Raw genomic sequence first — 27,001 nt, forward strand, 5'->3', positions numbered from 1 at the left:
GTGGGTGCTCTAGCAGCTTTCATTGCTCCATTTATTTTGGTTTCATCAATTTGCAAGTTCTGCTAAAGAGCAAACGCGATCAAAAGGCGCTAATGACAAGCGTAACTTGCAGATTGCTTTCCAATTCCGTAAAGGATACGGCTGCAGCCCCGATCGTTCAAGGCCCGTGCCGTTGGTTTCAGATATGAACGACTGCTGCCGCGATACCACCGGCAACTGCGCGAAAGTTACCGCTGCGAACCCAAGTACCCGACGTGCATGCGTGCGTGTGGGTGTATAACCAAGAGCAGGCAGAGCTTCTAAAGTGCTTACAGTACCCGTCGTAATGAGGCGCGATCAAAGAACAGTGTTCTACGGCGCGTAGTCTTCGGTGGCGCTTGCAGAAGCGTGGAAGCAATGGCGAATACCAAACCTTCTGGTACCTCAACCAGTATTCAAGTCGTATGTGGAAAGTTTTACGGTTTTACGCCCAGTCTCTAGGCAGGAACGAAAATTCCTGTGGTGTCCCAATCTGTGCTTCGACAATACTTCAGGACATGCGTGCCATGTGGGGTTCTAAACATTTTGAGGAATACTTTAGATCAAAAGATAACTGCCGGAAGAACGTACTGCGCGGAAACTTCAGGCTTAAGAATAAGAAAGCGGGCCTCTAAGTAATTAATGGTTCACGTGTTCCGTGAACCTTTGTGTCCGCAGTGCCAGCTCACTGTGTTAACACAGCAAATGCGAATTTCCGATAGCTCATTGAGGGCAAAACATGTTTTCTTTTTCTTTGCAATGGCAAGGGCGACACTGCCGCGATCAATGACTTGTTCTACTCTGAAAGGTCAGGTTTGGCTAATTTGTAGTGGCCATTAGTAAGTTTTAACGCTTCCGGCTACTTAACAGCCACTGAGTTGCAAACACGAAGGGTTCCGATGAGTTACGCAACGTGGCCACACACAGCTGCAGCGTTCGCGTTGGTGTCAGGACACACACGTCACTTGGAGTATCATGGACACTAAAGGGATTAGTTCATCCGTAAATATTCGCACCGGGCAAAACCAAAAAGAATCCTTACTAATTTTTCAACCCTTATTTATAAAAGTTATCTTCGCTAAGAGCGGTTGCCTTCTCTCTGTTTCACTTCACTTACCCGCGTCTAGAGTAGCGAACAGCACAGTTAGCCTGCACGCGTTTCCTTCCGTCCTAGGCTCTTTTCCTTTACATTTGTTCAGGTGCTGGCCCACTTTAGTCATCAGAGTGATAGCGAGGCCATCACCTCGAAGACGTCCGTTCGTGGCCGGCACATACGCGAGCTCGTCATCTTGTCGCTGATTGCATATTTGGACCATGTCTCAAATATGAAGAGCTGGAATTATTACAGCTAAAATTCCACCTTCACCCTCACGGACACAGACTCAACTACGAGAGGCTGTGGTGGGGTGGCCACGGCTGCAGGGGCCAGGAGCGCTGCTGTGACATATCGCAGGTGGGGGCCCACCTGCCTACCAGCGTCCACCCGACAACTTTCTGCTGCACCCTAAGCAGCGGCCGCCAGTGTCCGTGAATCCGCGGCTGTCAGACCCCCCTCGGCGTCATCTCACCTCCGAACGTCTACACCCCACCTGGCTACCGGCCCCCGCCAGAGTACCAGAGTCCAACTCCATTCAACTGGAACCGAGAACAGCTGACGATGCAGAGGCGCACGCTGGTGCCTTCCCCGGCACAGCTTTGCTGCCGTCGTACGTTGGTGTCTACTTCTTGGCATTCCTCATTGTGCCTGTCTTCCGTTGCTGAACTTGATCACATTGAATGCTTGGTGAGATCTAATGTTCGTATTTAGGACATCGTTATGGCTTCAGATAAATGAAAATGTTGGGCGTTTTTGTCCGTTCTGTCGCATCGGAAAAAGTACGTACGAAATGAGACTTCTGCAGTGTCTCTATCACTGTAATGTGAATGGTTACCCATGTGTTATACTTTTGCGTACATCGCAACGACCTGGGGATACATAATATATATCACGTGGCTATGCGTTCCTATATAAGCAACCATGTCACTTATAAAGCCATGTTCCAGCTATGAAATGTACGAAAAGTGTGCGCAATGACTCAACCAATTTTTTAACCCAACTGCACATGCCTTTCAGCATAATCATTATAATAATCTGTTTTAACATCATCAGCTATTCGCTTGGCATACTTGTGTGCTCGCGAGCTACTGCTGTCTGCGCATGCGCCGAGAGATAGCATGTGCTTACATACTCGCCCATGTATCGTTATGTGTTATCTTGTTCTTGTTGAGTGGAGGCTGCCAGCGTCAAGCTACGACTGGCGACGAGGGTGGGGTTCGCGCCGGAAGACAGCATTCACCCGTGAGTTACCGATTTCTGAATAGTACCTGTTATAATGTAGGAACAGGGCCATGTTGCCAAAATGTGCAACTCGAAGCTTGCACACAACGTACAGAGTGAAGAGTGCGATAACGAACCACTCACTTTGTGTCATACGAACCACGAGGAAGGCACGCCCGACATTTTACTCGAGGTTCTCATAAATGATAAAGTTATACGAATGCAACTTTACATTGGCACAGCAGTGTCGATAATGTCAGAAGCAGAGTGTGCTCAACACTTTCCAAATGCATCTTGCAGACAAGCAAATGTCAAATTAGCCACGTACAATGGCACGGCAGTTTCTATGGTAGGCGTCATGGGTGTGAAGGTGCAATACGAAGACCAATGCTTCGAACTGCCTCTGGTCATAGCGAAAGAAGCGCAGGGGGCAAATATGCTCCCGTTGTTTCGCCGAGATTGGCTTTCTTAAATCCAAATGAATTGACCAAAACACTTGTCTGTAAAGTCTCTGGATAAGGAGACATTGCTTGCTAAGAAATTTCTCGAAGTGTTTCATGCGGGTATCAGTAAAATTAAAGGGCTCGAATGCAGCATTGAATTGAAGGATAAAGTGTGCCCTGTATACATGAAAGCTAACTAGTGCCATATGCTTTGCGCGAGCGAGTCGATAAAGAATTGGTCAAGCTACAAACAGCTCGTGTCATATACAGGGTCAGACACAGCACATGGACAACGCCGCTTGTTATTGTCCCAAAAAAATAACATGCAGTAACTGCGATTATGTGGCGACTACCACGTCACGGTAAATCCAGCAATCAAGGTCGATCAATATCCCATGCCGCTGTCTGAAGACATATTCGCAAACCTGCAGGGTGGAACAGTGTTTTCTATCATAAATCTCTCGAAAGCGTATACTTCCAGCTTGAACTAAACAAACAAGCGCAAGAGCTGCTCACCATTAACATCCACTTAGGCCTGTTTAGGTTCCGCCGCTTGCCTTGTGACGTAGCGTGCGCACCGGCTATTTTCCAAGCAGTGATGGACCAGGTACTGAAAAACATGCCAGGAACCGCCTGCTATTAGATGATGATGTAGTCATTGAAGGCGAAGGTTACAAGCAGTGCTACCACAGCGTGCAGCAAGTGCTTCGACGCCTAAGTGAACACGGCATAAAAGTGAACGCTAAGAAATGCAGTTTATTTTAGCAGCACGTCCCATATTTGGGGCACGAGATCGACAAGAATGGCTTGCACCCAAAGGTGGAAAAAGTGGAAGCCATTAGAGAAGCACCAAGGTCCACTAGCGTGACCCAGCTGAACGCCTTCTTGGCTTTGATTAACTACTATGGGAAATCTTTGCCAAATTTGGCCTCGGTCTTGGAACCATTGCCCTACTTGCTTTGAAAAGAAACAAAGTGGCACTGGTCACGTGAATGTGATGAGGCATTCGGCAGATGGAAAGAAATCTTGCGCTAGCTTCAACTCTATGATATGAAAAAATAAATTTCGATCACATGCGATGCGTCGATTATGGGTTAGGCGCTGTGCTATCGCACTTGGGGAACGGGGAGGAAAAGCCAGTTGGTTTTATTTCACGGTCGTTGTCCGCTTCCGGACGTAACTACGGGCAGATTGAAAAAGAAGCGCTTAATATCGTGTTTGGTGTAAAAGAAACTGCAAGTACTTCTATGGACGTGCCTTTGATATAATTACCGATCACCAGCTCTTGGCAATTTTGTATGATCCGAAACGGCCGGGCAATGCAGTGACCACTACAAGAGTGCATCACTGGTTGACATTCTTTTGGCCCAATGTAGATATAGAATCGAACACAAGCCAGGGTCCGCTATCCAACATGCCGACATCATTGTCCCGCTTACCCCTACCCGACGCAGGCAGCAACCCTGAGGAAATATTTTACTTTTCGGCCCTAAATGACTGGCCGCTAACATGAAAGGATGTCAGACGGGAAACGGGGCGCAATGAAGTGCTGAGAGCTGTGGGTGACATGATCCGGAGGAGCAGTATCCGAGGGGCTAAGGCCATTCTGGATACGTCGGTTGGACTCACTGTAAAGGACGGGTGCGTTGTACGGACAAACCGAGTTGTAGTACCTGAGTAACAGTTGTTGCATGAACAGCACTTGGGAATAACCCGAATGAAAGCATTAGCGAGGTCAAAAGTATGGCGGCATGGAATAGACAAGGGCCTCCAAAACGTTGTGTGCAAATGTGAAATGTGCCAGACTGTTCTCCCTACAGCGCCACCCATACCTGTATTGCTGTGGAAAGTATGCCAAAATATGTGGGAACGGGCGCGTTTAGTTTTCACCGAAGAAAAAGGGAAGCCATTTCTTGTGGCCATCGACATGTATTCCAAATGGTTGGAAGTTAAGATCATGAATGAAACAACCGCCTCGAAGACAGTTGAAGTCGTGCGTTCTTGGTTCGCGGCGCAGGGCCTTCCTCTGGAGGTAGTGATGGACAACTGGTTTCAATTGGCCCTACAGAAGGTAACCTTGATGTGTCGCAACAAGTTGGGAAAATGTGGCTTGAGTTCATTGTGCTGGTAAAGCAGCAATTTAGTGACCGGGTACGTGACACAGATGTCGAATGTGCGCTCTAAGGTTGTCAATCAATATTTGTTGGAACCAAGTAGTGTCTACCGATCATAATTGTTGCGTGAATAGAGGCGCATCGTGGTAGTCAAACGCATGTCCGTAGGGCCTGGCCTTGCAAGCTTTCGAGGGTACGAATGTCTCTTTTACATTTGTTCGCCAAAACCGGCAAGCTGTGCCGACTGAAGGGAATAATAGAACACCGTGTATCTGCCCAATGCAGTCATGACGATTTACATGATTTGCCAAACTAGCTTAATTATCTTTGAATTCCTAATTTCTACTTCAATATCAACTACACGTAACAGTTGCACTCTAATCCACATCTATTATGTTGTTTTTTACCTTACATATATAATATTCCGTTCCATGGCATGTCGCGTGGCCTTCGGCTATTTTTAACGCTACTCCCTTATTTTACAAGTTGCAGGTCTGTAGAATAGTACGAATAAAATGCAATCATCGCAACTTTTGTTTCATTTCAACTGCAGGCTGCCATTCCTGACTTGCGCCGGGCAACCTGTCATTTAATATGTAGCACTCAATTATTTTACAGAAAGTTTCTTACAAATGTATGTATTGACGCGTCATACAGTAACTAAATCAGGAAATGAAGTAGACGTACCTGACACCTATATTTATTGCACTTCTGCCGGGCAGTCTGTGCGCAGACTTGATGCCAGAAAAGAGAGCCTAGAAGAATGTCACCTAAACATCATCTGAAGCGAACGCGCGAGAACGACGGTGTACGACGGGAACACGAAGAGGGAGATAGTGGCGTTTTTTTCGGATAAAACATTGTTGGAAGTGGCGCCCTGTGTGTGTGTTCCCTCATCGCCCATCGTCGTTGTCGCGCCTTATCTTCAAATCATGCTTAACCAACACGCCCAACTATCTATCCTAACATCTCCTAAACGGTAATCACGGCAAAAAAATGCACACAGTGCATTAAAGTTTCCCACCGTCATTCCGCCGTCCACATGTGCGTCACTCAACAGAACGGAAAACACGTGACCATTGTCCACTTTGTGTTTTCCACTCTATCAATGTAATTCCCAAGCCGGTAGACTATTCCTATACGCGCAAAGACAGATGTCGCAAAGTATCCCCCTAATCTAAATATAGACTCAAGACACTCTCCTTTCCCGACAGCTATTGCATTATTACCGCTCGTGTACAGCTCGAATACACGATTTGAGACAAAGAGGCCTTAACGTATACCATCGTCTGACCTTGCCGCGAGCGATCTACATCTCTCCCACTTTCTGCCAAGCTATATTGCACCCGTGGACATCCGTGGCGGAACCAGTATCGCTGCTGCGCAGTGCCGTCACGTCTTGTGCAGAACCGTCTGATTCTTCACGGGAGCGTTCCAATATAAGTGACATGGGCGGAACTGTTTACCAACACTACGCACGTAGTGCAGCGCGCTGGGAACTCATCGTAGAAACGACCAGAGCGCCGTTACTAGATACATACACAACCGTCATTGGTAGAAAGAGCACGTGCCATTTTGTGCGGGAAATGGAGAAAACAAGCAAACAGCATACACTGACAGCTGCCTTCTTGGCGTATAATGTACGATAAGTAGCTGAGGCCAAGCGGACATTGTGAGAGGATTTAAGTGTTTACGTGAAGCGTTGGGCTATGTGCACATTTCCTTATTTACTCTCTCTGTCTGTTTCCTTGCGTATATCGGCGTACTCATTTCTGTTGCCATCTATACCTTAGTGCAGGGCTGCCAGCCGGTTTTACACTAGCCAAACATCCTGTTTCTGCCTTTCCTTTTCCCCTTTTTCTTCTCGTTAAAGCACATGAATTTACTACATGTGAACCGCGCATCTGTGCACTCAATACAAGACGACTTGAAGAATAATAAAATTAGCATAACAGTTTGACTTTCAAATTTAGGCATTAATAATAACGAGGGTGCAGAAAATAGCACACCCACTTAGCACACCCGGATTGTCGCGGCTTGTAATGGATGGGTTTGCGATGAGCACTGACGAAGTTCGACATACTCTGCGCGAAAAAAGAAAAAAAAAAGAAGTTGGGGATCGCTTATTTGAGCGGACAAGAACTTGGTTGGCTAAGCGTTATGGAACAACAAGCATCATACTTGATGCTAAGCACTCAATCACACACGCATATTAAGAAAACTCAAAAGTGCACCGAAACGCGAGAACAATCTGTACAGACCGATTCACGAGGCATAAGAGGGTTGTAAAGTGTCATGCATCAATGTTCAGCTGTGACAGCAGAAGTGTGCGGAGCGATGAAAATAGTCAAGCCGTCGTAACACCAACAAAAAGCGTTCTAGGTCTATTCAATTGCGTATCTCTAGCACAAGTATACCTCAAGCTAGGGGATCGGGCGGAGGTATTGGGAGAAAGTACACCCGGTCACTCCATTTCGCTTATTTTTGTAAGAAAGTGCGACAAGCGATCTTAATACCTTGACATATCGGCCATTAGCACGGCCTACATAAAGGGAAATAGATACACACATGGTGGACGGTGTATATTGTGACACTCAAGGGCAACGTTGAAAATAAACTTCAAACGTGGGAGTATAGGGTTTTATGTGCCATAACCACAATCTGATTATGAGCCCCACCGTAGTGGGGGACTCCTCAAATTCGGACCACTGGGGGATCTTTAACGTGCACCTAAGTATTAGTACACAGGCGTTCTCGCATTTGGCCCCCAGCGAAATACGGCCGCCGTGGCCATGTGAAGCTGTCACTATGTTTGTGAGTATGCCAGATGTTTATGTTTCCTCTTCCCAGCTTAAGCTAACGTGGATGAGAACGCTGGATTTTTTTTTTTCAGAAGCGCTCTTAATCGCACGTGCATTCGCTCTATAGCTTTAGCTTGGTTGCCACAGAAAGCTGTGCGCGAATATAAATATTTTCACTCTAGCAAATATGCCCTTTGAAGGGTATAACTACTTTATGAAATGATGGATTATGATGTCTTTGCCCCTACAATTTCGCGCGTCTTCTTGGTTGATTTCTCGCCAAATAAGATGGGGCTATTCCGTATATAGGATTCCAATAGTACAGGGTGCAAACCACGGAAATAACGTAATGAAAAGTGGAGCTATCCTGAAAGCCGTGTAATACTCGGACGAGCGCGTCAGATATATTTGCTGTTTGGGTTATCCACATGTTGCCGTTATGCAGGGCAAGTATGCAATCGCTGTGGTGAAAAACACGCTGACAAAAATTATGGCATTTAATTAAGCGCTTCACCGAAGTTTCGCCTCACTTGGAATCCCACATGGGCGCTGGACTTGCGTAATATATTTAAACGCGCTACATCACACATTCTTTTCAGAGAGGAGACAAAATTTGCGCTTTTGCATGGCGGCGCTTTTTGGTCATACTTAATAAAACTCTCGCCACATATAACGACAGAGACAGTCAGATTCACTTACCAAAGCATTAGAGTGCAATATAATGTTGACCTTCACCGCGGATTGGATTGGATTAGATTGGAACGGAAATTTCATTCGCACAATACTGTTGCGTTATCGCGAAGGTAAATAACTCCAGCGTGTTGTTACCGCGAGTGGCAACTGGGTGAACCAGCACCCAGAAAAACAAGCAAGACTCAGCACAATGATAGCGGCGAACACCTTCGTCGATATCTGAAGTGCGGATAGTCGCCGTGGTTGCCTAGTGGGTTTGGCGATGCTCTGCCCCAGCACGAGTTCACGGTATCCAATCCCGGCCGCGACACTCGCATTTGAATGGGGGGCAAATGCAAGAACACCCTTGTACCGTGCATTAGGTGCCCGTTAAAGAGCTCCGGCTTGTAAAAACTAATCCGGAGCCTCCCTTCCCCCCCCTCTCCTGTATGGCGTACCTGATGATCCCATCAGTGTTCTGGCACGTAAAACACAAGCATTCTAATTATTTTGATTAAGTGCGGAACAGAAGATACGTCGCCCATTTCTACATTATTCATTGGACCGTCGAGCGTAACCGCTGATGCCCGCGTAAATCCCACGACGTACACCACTATTCTCGTCGCACACCTAATATGATTGCACAAAGCTCGGTGGAAACATCAACGATAGAACTGGGGATAACATGGAACAAACTTTCGATGCAGAAAGGCGCGTCTTTAACAGGACGATAACTTCCAACATTTGCTAGCCGGTTAAAAATGGTTACCGCGAAATATAAGTAAGTACACGTGGCAATACTTAAGCGGCTGCTCTTAATGTGACGGGAATCGTGGCACACAGAAAATATTAAAGAAGGACAGACGGGTGGAAAGGCTGTCCTAAAGCCCTCGCACTATCTCGCGGTGACGTCTTGTACTACCAGCACCTACATAGGCTTAGTTAATGGTCTGGCCAAAACATACGAATAAAACTGAACGACTCTAACTATTGAGTTTATAGTACACCTCCAGCCTCAAAAGCCCAAATCATGTAAAATATATTAAAAAGTGTGATCTTGCACCGAGGTACCCGCGCTGCTTTGTCAACAGCGGTGTACTTAAGAGAAGGTCATCATCATCATCATCATCAGCAGCAGCAGCAGCAGCAGCAGCAGCAGCAGCAGCATCATCATCATCATCACCCTGTTTTATGTCCACTGCAGGACGAAGGCTTCTCCCTGCGATCTCCAGTTACCCTTGTCCTGCGCCAACCGATTCCAACTAGCGCCCGCGAATTTTCTAATTTCGTCGCTCCACCTTGTATCTAAGCTCTGCATTCTCTTGCGCATTGAGGAAATGTAACAGCAAACCTCAGCTGTTACAGCCGGGAATACCATGAAACCGCCACCTCCCTTCCAGTGCCACAATCGCTCCTATAGTGGGTCGACGGAATAAATCGATTCGCTTCTGCCGCTATGAACGAGAGAAAGAGTGTTGCGCAGAGTAATGTACATTCAGATGAACATACAAAGCGAAAACCAAAACCCCAGAAATCCTAGCAGCCCCCGAGGTCGAAACGACCGGTAAACAAGACGACGACGTGCCAAGATGATTGTGTGGACTCATCAAGTGCAGGGAACCCGATAGACGAGGAAACAATAGAGATGGCGGTGGAAGAGAGCTGCTGATGCCACGAAACAAAGGCGCTCTCTTCATCGCCCATTTTCGCGTGATATTGACGTATCAGGTTTCCTCGCTCGGAAGCGGATCCGAGTCTTGGGCGAGATTTGTAGAACACGGAACCCCGCGGGTGAAAGCGGAGAAGCATTTCATCCACACGGATATCTATAGTGAGTGTTTGCGCTTGCTACGTGGAGACGTATGTTGTTTCGCAATGTGACAGTAACATAGCGCCAGTACAGCGTATTGCTAGATACGTGTATAATGACACCGGAATGTAATTGCGACAGGAGAAGTAGAAACCTGGCTAGTTGCAGGCGTATCTATAGCCTCGCAAACACTACCGGAAATTTCTTGGCCTGAGCAACAGTAATCCCCTGAAAACACACGCTAAGAAGATTAAGAGCAAGGAATAAGTTGAACCGGTACGCAACTTGCTTCACTGTCACTTGTGCTTCTGCGTGAGGCCATTCTGTGTGTCATGAGTCCATTTTTGGCATGATTTTCAGTATCTAAATTCGTGCACTGTTGCAAGCAATAGTCAATGTCTTCCAGAGTTTGACAGCGCAAACATTACGGGACAAGGTACTATTACCGCAAAACTAACGTGCTGCTATTATGAAGTGATAGCTTCAGGTTACATGAAGGGTTTTCTTCTCGCAAAATAAATTTGCGCATGCCATACAAGTTGGAAGGCTTCACTATAGGGCGTCATTTGATTTGGTCACGCGTTCAGTAATACTACACGCGTGTCAACTGACGAATCAGCAACCTGAAACATAATCCTTAGTTAAAAAACTTCTCCCACTTTATGAGGTGCAGATTATCGCACAAGTGGGCTCCTAACACGCTTCGCCATTAACATTGGCCCATATGCACTCTTCCGCTGTAACGTAACTTCGCTTGTTTGTCCGCATGTTGCCGGCATGGAACAGTTCAGGAAAAATAAAATGCTCAACGCAGACACGGACGAGGGGTCAAGGGACAAGGATTAGCGCAAACATTCAACTGAATTTATTTTCGCCATTCTCGTCAATGTAAGCGCATGCATACTTCCACGCGCGCAGTAAGGTAGCACATTGCCGCAAAACCAACGACCAACAACAAACGTTTTACTACAACATGCCGCGCGAGAACACTTTCTCGCTTTTCATGCAGAGAAATCGACGTGTCCCACAAGCATGCACTACCTCCTGATAGGATATAGATGCGTTCCATAAGATTACGAGCAGTGGGATTTGTGCTTCTGCCTAGTATCTTAATCCCTCGAAGGATCGCACCAAGAACGCAGAGTTGACAATGCGCAGGCAAATGTGCATTACCCTTATTTCCAACCGAAAGCTTATGCAAGTTGTGCTTATAGAGACGAATATGATGACAGCAAATTTAGTTGAAAGCTTGCGCTAGTCGGTGCCTCTTTACCTGTCGTCCTTATCCGCGCTGTGCACTTTATGCTACTTAAGCATTATGATTCAACTTGCCTAGCACCAAGCTTTCATGAAAGAGGTTCCTTCGGCGGGAAAGAACTTCTTTCTCTGCAAGTTGATGCATCGCTGATCTCTACCTACTAGCCATGTTGACGCACTGGTCGTTTCTGTAACGTTAAAGCAGAGTGGGTGCAAGGACGCCGACAAGCCCAGATATAAGAATTAAAACTAGCATTGCGTCGTCGCTCATTTTATTCCCTTGCCTTGGCAAGGCGTTTATTGTCCTTCCGCGCCTGCACCTGTTCTTCGATGAAACAACAACAACAACAATAAAAAAAGGTCGAGTGAGATTTCGAGTGGGATCTGCACCAGTGCAATGTGAAAATCGTCGCCTCGTGTCATTTAATGTTAAACCAGACGCAAACTTATTCATGCGGTCGTTGAACCTGCACTTGTAGGCAAACTCGGCCATAGTGCTTATCGCTATCAATATGAAATATTTGTTGGCTTAATTTACATATTAATTATCGCGCATATAAGATAAAGAAGCAGAATATTTGGCAAGTGTCTATGATCTTATGTTAGGCATTAATGAAGAACTGTACCTGCCGATGGTCATTCAGTGAATGCCAACAAGCACTCCTAAAGCAGTCAAATATATTTTTCAATGCTTTACAATATTGACTACCGTGTGGATATCATCGAAACATATTTTAGGGCCTTACTATGATCTTCATGGAGTGTGCCTACTATTTGCATTGTTTCGATTTGACACTTCTGCTCAGGATCAGGAAATGTCTGCCGTATGTGCTCTAACCCATTTTTATTCTTCTGTAAATTTCCTTCTCGTCAGTTTCATCAAGATCATATCTAATTTTATCACCGTATATTTATACTACTATAACCCTGAAAGAACTACATAGCTGCCACAAGTATGCTTGAAGTGTATTCTTTGGGGTAGTACTGTTTTTGTAGTACTATCTCAGTGATACATTCTATGCCACGAGAAAAAGAAATATCGCTGGACAACAGTTTTTGTACGTAGCCAAAAGAATGCGCGCACGTGATATCTTATGGCTGCTGGCATGGACGCATGACCGGATGCAGGATGCCATGAGCCTTGCCGCCACGGCTGACTTTCCAGCGCAGGCCCATGACCATAATTAATAGTGTCACAAAGCGTTGCCATTTTCAGGTGGTGACCCTCGAACAAAAGGCGATGAACAAAGACGCACTGTGTTGTGAACAGATGACGAAACTTACGTGAAGAAAGCGGGGTCTCTTATAGGGTACTTGAAAAATGCAGCTGTACACCGTTAGCGCGGGGTGCACTTGGCAAATAGCTTTGGCGTCCTGAAAACAGAGTGACGAAAGAAAACTTCGCCCTACTCCTAACTGTAAACAAAGTTCTTAATATGGCTGGACGCCTTTATTTTCTCTACCTCTTAAACGACCTCGCCAGACACTGGCGACGAAAATTGGACCATTGAGGAAGACCAAAGTCGCGCTAAAGTGAAGATTACACTGAAGGTCCGTTAATATCTTTTCCCCGTTAATAAAAGGATGTGCTCCCTGATTGTCTGTGTTGAAGTTGATTTGGTTTTTCCGTCGCCCTTACAATAGCGGCATAAAGGAACGCTAAAAGTGAGGCTGTCGAGCCCATGCGTGCAGAACATTGTTTCTGTATTTATAAGCTTCATGGTCCTGAAAAGAATCGTCTGATACGAAACAAAGTTAACACTATACCCCATCAGTGGTCCAGCTGTTGAGGATGTTGCATTGGAAAAAAAAAACATTTCACTTCGAGAAGCTTTCTGTGTATGAGGGAGGCACCAAGGTCGTGTACTGTGAACTATTTTATTTTAGGAAGTATGCTTTTAGGCCGACTTCCGTAACTGATAAATAATTAGCGTATTTAACATTCATATTTTGAGGAACCTTGTCATGAATGATTATTTCTACTGTACAAACTACACGAACTAAGAGAGCACCGAAAATGGCAATCGACTGCGTACTATGACACACATAAGTACTGCTTATCTTTTGCAGTCTAAAAAAAGAATTACACCGAACATAACTTACTTATCCTTCCCCAAATCGCTATATACGCATGATCGGTTAATTCAAGTGTTGTGTAATTATATTAGAAAACTTAAGGTTGAAAACTAGGGTAAACACTCCGTGGATTCGCTCACTTACAACGTGCCAGCGGAAGCTACGTTATCAAATAAATCATGTGATGACGTGCTGTGAAATCACTACATGCGACATTACCCTGGATATGTCGAGGGCGCGAAGTGATTTAGATACCAGCTTGTGCTGCCAGTGAAAATGCTACTGCCATGAAATTTTATGTTTTTTAACAATGGTGCGTATGCAGTATGAAACATTGTGCAAAAAAGCCGTAACTGTTTGGGTGGTAACCCACCTAGAAATTACTATATTTAAAAGTCTTGTATTATTATCACTTCAAGTAAGAAACCTTTATTGCTATTTGAAAGATTAAAGGTAAACGTAACTTTAAGAACCTGCATAAGTGTAGAAAAGGAATTTTCGAAAGTCCCTTCTTGGGGGTCCTTTTTGGCACTTTAGCGCTATTGACAGCGAGTTTTTCCAGAGCATGCTGCCACTGAACAAAGCACCCAAGCTGCTCAGAGAATGGGCACTGTACAAAGGGTGAGGCAACACTGTAGGTCACACGAATTCAAAACTATCACCGCAAAAGATAGAGCAAGGACGACGTGTAAAAGCTAACGTGGAACCCCAGAGAACGACGGCAACATCATCTTAACTAAGGACCAACCCCCAAGAGCGTTGTTCAGTTGTGCTTCTTTAGTGCAGCTGCAGAAAACCCCTTTATGTGTCCTCCGCACAACACTGCACACTGACGACCAGTTTAATGGAGTTAAAAGGGCAGCAGCATAATGATACAAATACGTAATGGCATTGATGGCCAGTAGACAGACAGACAGCAGACAGCAAGCAGACATCCGGTGGGCATTTAGAGTTGCAGAATGCATTTCAAGGGAAGGGAAGCGCAGTCGAGAGCGGCAGAAAATTAGATGGGGTGATGAAGTTAGAAAATTTGTAGGCTCAAGTTGCAATCAGCTAGCGTAAGACCAGGGTAACTGGACATTATTGGGAGAGGTCTTCGTCTGGCAGGGGATATAAACATACGCTGATAATTACGCTAATTTTGTCAAGCTAAATGCAATTATTTTATGGGATCGAACTGTATACGGCAAGAAATTTGTTGTCTTGCGTACACCGATCATATCAAGCTTATTTTCTTTTTGTCGTTTTCCTGGTCGTGTACAGATCCGACAGACGACTTAAATTTTGTGCTTTATCTAATGCTTCTCAAACTTCAAATTTATAGCATCCCATGTATTTCAACAAAGTCTCTTCCAAGATTCAAGCGAAGTGTTATTATAGAAATCCTATTTTCACACTATGTGCAGCGCTCTGCAATAAAACGAATTGAACGATTTCTTGTACCGTCTCCAACTGTTTCGCACTCGTAACCTATGCTGCATGCTCTACGTACTACCATAAATGCTCCTTGGATATTTCATACATCTTCGCTTTTAGTTTTCTTTACCTTGCTATGAAAATCCTCCCCGTTCGTATTTTACATGCACTTATATATGATAATTCTCGCCCCCACTCATCAACGAAGACATTTATGAATTGATGTCTTTGCAATATTTAATTGCGTACTTGAACGCTTCTCTCTGAAATGTTATCACTAGCCCTAATACCGTTAAAAGCTTCGGCAGGAAACATTTTAATTGTATACTTTACTCTATTCGCAGGCTGTTTGCAGGCCGTGTATGTTTGACAAGGCTCGAATCGAATGATTTCTTCTACCGTGTCCAATTGGCTGTACACCCGAGTAACATCTGCTTGTTCGAGATAATATCACTTGTATTATTTCGACTTGCGCTATTGGTGATGTGCTTGGTGACGCAGTGTTGGTTAGGATATTCTGACACAGCCAGCAAGTGTACCATTCGCCAGGAATGCTAATTTCTTCGTTCGAAAATGTTCCAAATTATAAAGCGCAGTTTAACATGAGCAGTTGGCAGTGTGCTAGATCCAGTACTCTTTTTAATAGGCATCAATGACTTTCCCACTCTCCAAAATGACCTTGAAATAACATATAGATTGTGCGTAACTTGGCAGATGTCCCTTAACGCCTCCAAGTGCAAGTTAATCTCGTTTAGTCAAAAGCGCACTAACTCAGTGTTCCACTATTCGATAATTAATACCGTAGTTCCGACTGCCACATCGTACAAACGTCTCGGCGTTTATCTTTCATCGGACTTATTCTGGACAACGCATGTAGCAACTGTCTCATCCAAAGCTTCTCAATCTCCCGAGTACCTGCGTAGAAACTTGCATAACGCGCTTTCTAATGTACAAAAATTAGCATATCTTGCTTCATCACAACTAGAATTCGCCCACAACTAGAATACGTTTCGTCCACATGGTCCCCATATCAAGATTATCTAATCCGTATGTTGGAAGCCGTTCAGAATAGGGCAGCCAGATTAATCTCTGGCAAGTGCGGCTATAATTCGAGCACTGCCCGAATAAAACAAGACCCTGCATTTCAGCCATTAGAAAATCGTTGCGTCATTGCTCGTTTATGTCGGTTTCACAGGTACATTTACAGTAATAACGTTCACTGTTTGCGGCTTCATGCTCATGTGCGCACATCTCGTCGCATTCACAACGCACTTCGTTTCATGCGCAGTCATGGTAAAACGCAGGCCTTTAATTCATCACCACTACCAAGAGCCATTGCACATCGGAACAGTCTCCCGGATCGCATTGCATCCATGCTCAATCGTGAAACATTCCGTGGTAACCTGAATTCGTTGCGTGTTAATACTGTATAACGATGTCGCACTTTTGCTATTTTTGTAATGTAATTAAATTACTGTGGCCCCCCTTACTCAGCGCCCTTGGATGGACCTGTAAGGTAATATGAATAAATAAATAAATAAATAAATAAATAAATAAATAAATAAATAAATAAATAAATAGATATTACAGCAACTCTGACACGTTTATCTCCATCGTACCATCGCCATCCTTTGCGTTTACTTGTTCAAAACGGATATTATTGTAAGATTAATAGCACAATTAGAAAAAAAATTCGCATGAATGCCAAAGAAGGGCGTTTTAATCCCTGTCCTCTAAACGTGGAAATATAGAAAATATTGAGGATAGTTAAGTGACTGCACACTAGCATGTGCAGAGTATTGTAGAAATTGCTTGGTGACGGAGATAATGACCTATGTTACTATACTCTAAAAACTAGGGAGAGTATCGCAAGAGTAAAGGGCCCGATTTATTCTCCAAAGCATTGTTTCACTCTCGCAAAATGTCGAGTGGCGTGAAATGCATTGTTCACCCCGTCAGCGAGGAGAGAATGAAATCTACGTTTCCCTCTTTCCTTCTGAGAGAGAGTACAATGCCCGTTCTACTCTGGTTGATATAGAGAACAAAACGTAGCCTAAGTTTCTGCTTCAACCGTAAGAGGCTGGCCCCGAACATGGCGTTGTATCACTCACGCAGGCTGAGCAAAGAGCACACCATTCTGCTCCTCAGGCAGCCACAGTTTAAAGGAACATGGAGCGAGCGCTCTACTTTTTCACTCGGAGTTGCCTCACTGAGCGCGCGCACAACATCGCGGAACAGCACAACACCGGAGAAAGATGATCCGTCCAGCGAGCAGGAACGAAGGCCAAACAACCGAGTGTCAGCCATTTCGCGTACCCGCGAAAACAGGACAGGCATTCGTCATTCGTTGGATATAACAAGTCCTCCAAGGTAAGTGAATTCTAACTTACGTGCGCCTTCTGCGTATATGACATGTTATCGCCAGGAAGTCGTCGCGACGTTAAGCCGACCCGATTGTCAACGGACTAGGCAAGCGCGCTGTGTCTCTCGGTGTCAATCGGAAAAACCAGTTGTCGCGATAAGTGCATGCGATTTTATCACTTGTCACTATCCGTAAGAGCTTTGAAAATCGAAAATGCTGCCAGCACCATGGCATATTCAATAAGACCTGCGTACGTTTTGTGTACGCAGCGTACATTTTGTGTGCTTGAATTTATTCAGCTTTTCAGTCTACTATGTACGGAACGCTGTTGAAATACGGAACCACATAACAGCAGGCGTCATTTTGATGGCGGCATGCCTTCGTTATAATAGGCCGCGCGCTTGACGATATTTTTCGCCCATGGGTAATCTGCGACCACTGAATTTACGTGCAGCGCCAGTGCTAGTTGGAAACTTTGTCGCAGCTGCATGCTGCAAAAGGTCGCTTGGGCGAGTTATCTTGAGCTTACTGAAAACGCATGAGGTGCACACAGTCACACAGTCGAATGCTTGCAGCTGTCTCCATTCGTGCACACTAAACACTGACACTCTAAGTGACGACCCAGAAGATAGAGCGGGTCTAGATCTCTGTAAATGAACTGTCTGTACCCTTGATTTTACTATCGCCAAGGTTAAATATGGTTAAATGACGCTGCATAGAACGAAACCCAAGAGCACAGATGTTCGAATTTCGTTCTTCTTACTTTCCAACGAGATTACGTTAAGGACATTTACTTATGCTAACCGAGGCGGGGCATATATAAACGCCCTTTCCATAGGACTGAAGCTTCATAACTTGCGTCGACAGCCTGCCGCACTCAGCAGGAGCGGCTGCAAAGGAACGGCAAACCATATATAATGCATCTTGCGGACATACTGAACGCAAAGTTTGCGTACTGGCACGAACCTACTTCAACTTACGAATATACTAGCCTTTCTACTCGACTAAGCTTAGAACATTATTTCCCTTTCTTTAAAGTGGCATATACATCGAACGAATTCTCAAGGATTTTAAATTTTCATCCTGTTCGCCAGCAGTGGTCACTTCAGGTCAGCAGGAGACGAACGCAACCATTTGTATGAAGTGCATGCTGCTGAAGCACCGACAGTCTTCCACGAGTCTACAAAAGAGGTCCAGCTGATGGCCATCCAACAAGGAGGCTTAAGTAAAACAAGCGCTACCCAACATTTTCTAACCGGCGGTGAATGTTCAAGAGGAGAAACGAGTTGCGGATGAGAACGCGCTGCGGGCCAGTTTCAACTCCTTCGATGCACGCTCAAGTGTAGCGCAGCAGGCTTCACTGTTGGAGCGTCGCATCCTTTACACCGACGTTATCTTTATGTTGTTCTCGTTTAAACGTCGTGTCCTCTTAAAACGGGACTCAAGCTCAAACTGAATGAAGGAACTGGAAGCGTTCTTTCGAACGTTCTCTCGGGCGAAGCGCGCACTCACTTTGGAGAAGCGGCGTGCTGGAAACCAGCCTGAAGGCGGAGCGATGTTTGCAGTCGCTATGTAGGTTCGCGCACCGGAAAGTACAACTGCCCACCGTTGTGCAAAAGTAAACAGAATGGCGTGCACCCACGTTACTCTATTCTCTGCTCAGCCCTTTGTGTGCTTCCACACGGTATACGACGATCGGTGAGAGGCGATGCGTGCGTGCTTGCTTTGCGAAGTTGAGAGACATACGCGTCTTATACCGGGCATTCTTGCGAGTGCGTATCTGAAGACGAAAACACACTTGACGAGGACGAGCACCGACTTCCAGCTACCTTTACTGGTAACCAAACCCATATTTATTTACATGCCTCAGGCGATGAGTGTGTATGCACACCTTCGGTAGCTGTTGCTCTCCAATAAAAGAGTGGATTATCGTTCATCTGCGCGGTATATTGCATTCATAGGACAGGCCACCTTAAGCTACTAGTTTTGGGTTTCTCTCTTTTTTGCATTTCATCGTGCTGACTTGTTCCGTTCAGGGTGACATCCGCACGCGAGACATGTACATAAACGCGATTTGATTATTAATGAAGGAAAGTCAGCGGGCGTTTTCGCGTCCGAGTGTTTTCGTCCTGTGGCACGGTGTGGCCATAACAAATAAGCAGGATTTGCCCAAAACTGCGCGACACAGTAACTGGGAAGCCCCGTACGAAGTTTTAGTTGGGCGTCCGCAACCACTCACGCATGCGGCGCGTGAGGACGTGCGTACGTAGGGAAGCGCGCGCATACGAAACGGCAATAGTTGGACGGACGCAAAAGAAGGGGACTGCTGTATTTCACGCGCACGAGCCGCTAGTGCGCTACTCAGCGTCGCAATATGCTAGCTTCTGCAACTGTGTGGCCAATATCAGCCACCACGAAGTCAAACAACAAACCGGGCTGACACCTTCGGCCGGAGCATTATCGAAAAATGCGCTCTCGTGGACACGCGAGAACACGCGAGAACGTTGCGCAAGGGCCGCACAGCCCGGAGTGGACGCTACGCAGCTTTCGAAAACCTTCGGGCGCACGCAAGAAACCGTGCGTGCTCCTGCGTACTGCGCATGCGCGCTGTCGCCGCTGCGGGTTTGCTGCGCACGCAGAGCTGTTGCGAACGGCCAGCTAAAACTGTCTATTCACATTTCGTTTTGCATCGTCCTTAGCAGTCACTGTTTCGGCTGTATGCAGCTCCTGGCTCATAGAGTTCATGCAGAAATACCCCTAGTGGAAGCAACGTTCGTCTCCGTACGTTTTCCGTTCATCTAAATACGGATTCTTCCAACGTTAGCTCCATAAAAAGCAAAAGAGGTTTCATAAGCTGCGACTGGAGCGAAAAAACATGCACTCACACGCTTCACAATGCGTTGTGATAATATCGGCCTGTCTTTATAAGAAGCGAATAATGCGCTTGTTCTGTAATTTAAAAATCCTTTGAAGTTTATTTATTTATTTATTTATTTATTTATTTATTTATTTATTTATTCCAATGCGTTCCTGAAGTTCAGTGCGAAGTGACGTGGCACAAGTTCTCAGCTGTTCACAGCTGGTCGTTCAGCGCTGTGTGTTGTCTCACGTGTCGTTTAAAGCACGTGTCCTTCTGCCTGCGCTACAGCAAATTAAAGGATGTCCTGTAAATAAACCCCTATTTACTTCCTTCATCGCGTATGCAGCATTAGGAATTTGGCTGTCGCCAAGTCGTCGTGTCAGCGCAGCGAGACCCTTGCGTCAGCTTCGGGAGAAATGCGTGAATATCGCCGATAATCGCACATGAGCGGCGTCTACTCCTAGCCGTATTCTTGCAACAAATGCAGCGGCAAGCACCAACCTTAAAGCTCACGTTTGCTCCTGAAGGAAGCCGCAAATGATCTCTGTGTGATTACTGAACGCGGAATGTAATTGTGCTTTTAACTGCAACCTTAGTGCTGACCTGGTTCGTCCACAATGGCACGTGTGCCGTAACCATGAGTAGAAGTCCTCTCTTAACATTTAGAAAGGCCTGAAAGCAGGCACCACAATTTTTTTAGGAGCTGCAGTCCCTTGTGTGCGTAGCATCATAGCATGCTAACAAATAGGGGCGTAGATCTACTTTCTCGACCTGCGTATTGCGCCATTGCTTTGCACTGAATCTGAAGCAAGAAGCATAAGTCAGCACGCCGCAGTACGGTAGTAAGTAGCACGGCGGCGCAGCCCTAAGGCAAACATGAAATACTTCGTAAGGAGGAAATTTTTGTTTGCCTAATAACTGAACAGTGCAGTACAATTTTCCATTAGTAGTGGCAAGCGTAATGTAGGAAGATATCGGAACTATCGGCCAATCGCCTGCATATACATGCGTTTCTCCCTGCTTCAGCACATTACCTTAAAATGGCTCAAAACCCCAGATTACCAAAAACCTATTCTACTGATGCAGTAGTTATGGTTCTTTCACTGTAAATTAAATCAAGCATCCCAATTTGTACATCTAGTCACGGACTTAACCTGTATTATATCAATGTTAGAGCATGTCATAGTAGCCTTTTGAAATTAGATTATTCCACCGGAATAAGAAAGTGCAAGGAAAGTCTACAGGTACAAAGGACTGTATTAGCAAAATGTTTTGTCTGCATTAACCCGATGCTGAAAACAGTGGAGCCTGATTCCTTTTTAGTTCTCGCTGTTGAAAAGCTACATGATTGTCAACAGCATATCGCATATTGTTGCTGACGCTGCTGGTGTCCGACGACCGGCAATTAGCAACAATATGCGGTATGCTGCTGACAATCGTGCAGCTTTTCAACAGCGAGAAACAGAGAGCAACTTTTGGAGGCCCTCGTTCCAGTCCTCGACGACCTTCACTGGACGTTTAACCGGAAGCAATTTTAACAGTTGTGAGCAGCCTCGCCCCTTTGTGCTGCAATGGAATGGCAGGTCGATGACTGCGGCAAGCTGATCTAGTTCTTCGACTCATCGCTATGAAGACTCCACCAGGCGTTATAGCGCTTAAGGAAATTAACGTAAGGAAAGACGAATATCGATCGCCAGGCTTCGTCGGTCTCCCCAGTGGCACTCGATGCGCGAAACTGCCTTGTGGCTCTTTCCAGTGTGTAGATGTGGCGCATATGTACAATGCTTCAAAAGCATCAATGTACGTGCTTGCAAACTTGTATTTTGCGGTTCTTGACACAGACGGCATGTGTGACGATCAGCTTGGTTGTGCAGCTGTTACTGTGAGCCTCAGAGGTGTGCCTACGACAGTGGCAAGCATACACAACAGGCCTACACGTTCTTCCGATACCTCACTACTTGAGTACTTAGTGTCTCGATGTGGTGCATCGTTTGTGTTATGCGGAGATCTTAATGCACACCATCCACGATGGTGTATCCGTCCCCAAGTCAATCGTGGGGCAAAGATTAACGAGACCATTATCAAGAACGATCTGCCAATACTGAATGATGGTTCACCTACATTTATAGGTCTTACTGATCCACCATTGCCATTTATTTTCAGCGGCGCATGCGCTTTAGAGACCGATCATTCGGTGGTAGTCGGTAGTAGTAATGCTTGTATTGCAACAGTTAACGCTACAGTGAGCTTTTCAGTATACTACGAGGTCGAGAGAAAGAGTGAAGGCAGGGAGATAACCATACTGCAAGCGTCGGTCTGCTACCTCGCACGAGTGTTTGGAGATGACGATTGGAGTAGAGAAAGATAAATGTTAGTAACTACCATATGCGTTCAAGACGTGCGGCATACGTGGTGGAAAGGCTGTAAAAACAGCATTTCAATGTACAAAATAAAAACATTTTTTCAACATGCCTAGGGAGTATTGACCGTTAAACGAGCGACTGTGCTATGCTTGTAAAATGAGAAGCGTCAAAAATGAGCATGCTTCAGCAAAGGCCTAGCTAACGCCTCCCTATAGTACAATGCAAGGGATGCACGTTTTTTATTGCTGTCCTTCGGAAAGCTCAAACAGAAGCACTAGCAAAAACAAAATTTCCAGGAGTAGTATGCCAATGTTTTGCCGCCGTACTGGGATATGTAACACGGAACTCAGGCCAGATGTTCTGCACGGAATAGTTTGAAATCTGTGTCTTCAGGAAAAATATGGTGCTAGTGATAACGTTTTCAGTTAACCCGGTTACGTGCGTCTGTCCCATTTTAAACGGTACGTGCATATCCGACGAATTAGAAAGAAAAACGGGAGTTTTTCTGCTGACCTCGAAACCTTTCTCACTTTTTATGAGGGCCTCACTGACACGCTATGCATTGAACGGATGTTCTAAAGGCAACTTAGCGAACCAGGCGCCAGCACTCGCATTCTTTTAGTTGAATCTCTGCACCATGGCGTCGCCACCTAAGAGGCTCCAAGAAAGAACACACGCTTTGAAGGCAAACTGCATCGCAGCAGCAGCGACGCATTCAGGTTGTCTGCTTCATCGGTAGAAACTATCTCGCCGTGTTACTGCCATTAACAGGATAAAAATAAAACTTTCTGCCCTTTTCCTCCACGTCTGTCCACATTCTTTCGATATAGCGCAGTCAATGCGATACAAGGGCAAAAAATAAACAAACTGCTTTTGATGTTAGCCCGCATATGTGCAGCTGTTACAACGCTCTTGTGCCGCTTTAGCTGTAGACCTGGCAGATGTACTCCGGTGGTTGGCAAAAATTTGTTTCATGTTTCCACTTGTTCGGCCGTTTTGCGCGCTGGGCATTCATGGCTGAAAGAGATAGAATGCAAAACTCTTACATTTACAAGAGTGTTCACACGAAAACGTCAATATATGTAGAGAGGCTTGGTTAGAAGCGCATTCATCCGTGACGGGACTTAACAACTTCGCAAGAAAACGCGGAACGCGTGACTGAGTAGTCTATATATCTATTTCCACTGAATGGTACTAGCCGACAACAGCCCACCTGAAAAAAAAAATCGCTACTTAGCGTGCGGGCGACTGCACTCTTCTTAGCATTAGCAAACTCTACAAAGAAGTTGTCTCTGAATATAGTAATATGATGACGTGTTCAAGTTGTACAATGAATAGCAACAATAGGCACTACTCTTCGTGCCGAATGCCTAGGGATCTCTCTCTCTTAACGAAAAGCCAACATGACCAATGATAGTCTGCGATAATCATCTACAAAAGAAAAATAGTGGCACTTTCACCAAGAATTCCAGTCACTGAAGGCGATACAAAGGTTTGCTTTAAGCTAGAGATCTTAGGACGGCGTTCAAACATTACGCGGAGACGACATGGCGTGGCTCAACACGTGAGAACGCTACTCCTGCGCAGCCGGTACAACACCGCAACAAATGCCAGGCATCTCAGCCAGCTGGTGCAATGGGAACGCCGACGTTTCCGTTACGGAAACCGCACTTCTACTAGAGATGAGACCGATGGGAAACCGACACCTTTGTTAGCACCCGATGAAAGCATTAGGTAGTTTGCAGCTTGAGCTGTACTGTAAGATCTCCTCAGACCAGCGTATCTGAAGCAATATCTTGTACAGGGAATGAGTAGTAACGCGCTCTCAAGGCACGCAGGCTCAGTGATTGAAATAACTTTGATGCCTCATTAAGTTCATGCACTATTATTGTCGTTGTCATCGTAGATTAGAACGTTAAATAACGGCGTTTCTCTACACACGTGACACGCGTTAGAATAGGGAACGCAGAAAATAAGGCTTACGTGCCTTATGGCTGTTAAATAGAGGAAGTGAAGTAGTGTACAGGTTCCGTAACACATATTTAGAAACGGACAATTCATCCAGAAGATAGAAGTCCAAAATCCGAAATTTACTTTGCATTTAATAAGGCAGTTCTCACATAATTCCACTGGTGTCGCCTTGTCACTGCAAACAAAGCATGCAGAGGTGGCTCTACATATTTGCTTTCAAATATTATGCACATCATCAAATAGATCGCGCTCTGCGTGGAAGTAGGAAGCCGTTCTCTACATGACGTCATCAAGTTTAAAAACACGTGTCGTAACTGGCATCGCGCATCGGAAATGGCAGTGCACCGCCAAACGGAAACGAATACGGGGGCATTGAATTGTGAAGTTTTAGCTCGCGGTAATATTCGGGCACTGTTATGTAGAAGTACTACCGCATGAACACAAAAGAACCACGCCTTCGCTCAGTGTATTACACAACTGCTTTCGAACGTACACGCAAACGGAAAAGTGCCCGGCAAGTCAGCGTTTAAGAAAGTGCTACGGAAGAAACCGTTTTGCGAGTTCGTCACTATGTCCATTAATGTTAATAAAATACACACTACTAAAAATGACGCATTCTTTTATTGGGTATCATCACGCCCGGTGGCCACAGCTGCAGCAGGAGTAAGCTAGAGCTCGTCGCTATGTCCTTTAACGCTAATAATTTTGATAGACTACACACTACAAAAAAATGGCGCATTGTTTTATTGCGTATCACCACGCCCGGCGGTTAGAGCTGTAGCAGGAGTAAGCTGCAGCTCATGTCTATGTCTGCTGTGGAAGATATAGCTACAATACAGGCTTCACGAGCAGTCCTGTCAAACGTTCATGGGGATATACCGTCCAAAGTATTGTCTGACATTTTGGGGACTCAAATTTGTTTTGCGGAGATAAACCAGCAAGCGAACGGGGTCGTGGGGATTCGATTTGTCCGTGCACAAGGCACTCTAAATTTATGAACGAATTTATGACGCGAAAGAGGGAAATTGTTGTTGGCTTCTGGTACAGAGAAAACGGAATGAAAACGAAATCAGACTGGCACCCGTCCACCCTTTCTTTTTAACCTAAGGTCGGAGTGGGGCCAATAAAAGACGTAAAAAGAAAACGGGGGAAAAGCATATTATAAGTATTTGCCACTTTTGCGTAGCTCTGCCGGGTACGGAGACTTTAAAATGAAAATGTCATTGTCACTGTGAGTTTGTATGGTCTACGTTTGTATTCCACGTTCGTGCGGCAAAAAGCATTTGGGGCAGACGGGACGCTGCCTTAACATCCGCCTTAGGGAGCACCAAGGTGCGATCAGGAATGCAACAGGTTCGAGTCTGGCCGCGCATTGTAGAAAGTGGCTATGCAAATTGTTATTCGAAAACAAGTGAAATATATAGTATAAAAATGGGGGGCGGGAGGCGTAAATCAACACAACCGCGACATTGTAGAAGCCCACTTCATGCATGTCAAATTCAGGCACATGCGTCAGCCAGACTTTTGTCTCTCTGCGTGATAAAGAAACGCAGTTTTTGAATGGCAAGATAGGCTGACACCATTTCACCTCTTGTACACGTCACTTCATCACATGCTCACATTTTCTGTGTATTTCATCACTCGTTTGAAAAAAATAAACCAGTCGTTATTCGGCTCTCGTATCGTGCACTTCCCTTTCGTCCTTCGTCCGGGCTGCACCGTCCACCCCTGCGAATATGTTCAGTAGCCCACTCGCCCAGCTTGTGTTAATTGAATTTGTATAGACGGGATTCATTGCTAAAGGCAGGTAGATGATTATGTAAAAGAAGCACCGTCCATTAAAAATAAGGTATCTGAAATACAGAACAAAATAATCGCATAGAAGGAAAAAAAAATTAAATTATGGGGTTTTACGTGCCAAAACCACTTTCTGATTATGAGGCACGCCGTAGTGGGGGACTCCGGAAATTTCGACCACCTGAGGTTCTTTAACGTGCACCTAAATCTAAGTACACGGGTGTTTTCGCATTTCGCCCCCATGGAAATGCGGCCGCCGTGGCCGGGATTCGATCCCGCGACCGCATGCTCAGCAGCCCAACACCATAGCCACTGAGCAACCACGGCGGGTCGCATAGAAGGAGGAGGAGGAAATAAAGAGAGAAGGCAGGGATGTTAACCAGAAATGCGTCTGGTTAACCAAGCAAGAAACATTAAATAAATAAAGAGTTATCAGTGCCGTTTTGCAAATGAAATTGTCCTAAGACACGGTAAACGCGTACACCCGTTGCTTAGGTGACCTGCAAAACAAACACAAACACGCACGCACGCTCACGCATGCACACAAACAAAAAATAAAAGGGAAAACGAGTTCAGAACTTAGCACCACTAACTCTCTACGTGCGCGGCATACTTATGGTGAATTCTACTGGTCGACCTACAGCAAGTTTGCGTTTTCCACAGGTCGATTTGGATCACCCACTCCGCGAAGGAGAGCTTTTCTTTGATCTGCCGAGCAGAGACG

At 45.5% G+C, this 27,001-nt stretch overlaps 1 protein-coding gene across 1 annotated transcript in view; it reads right to left on the minus strand.

Annotated features, from left to right (window-relative positions):
- LOC140214061 (uncharacterized) overlaps positions 1 to 27,001 on the minus strand; it is a 134,821-nt gene that overhangs the window by 56,840 nt on the left and 50,980 nt on the right. Inside the window, exon 2 of the mRNA XM_072285327.1 lies at positions 3,295 to 3,388. Within this exon, the coding sequence (XP_072141428.1) occupies positions 3,295 to 3,388 (94 nt within the window). The remainder of the gene's footprint in view (positions 1 to 3,294; positions 3,389 to 27,001) is intronic.

This window comes from Dermacentor andersoni, chromosome 11, assembly GCF_023375885.2.
Source record: "Dermacentor andersoni chromosome 11, qqDerAnde1_hic_scaffold, whole genome shotgun sequence".
Taxonomy (NCBI): Eukaryota; Metazoa; Arthropoda; class Arachnida; order Ixodida; family Ixodidae; genus Dermacentor; species Dermacentor andersoni.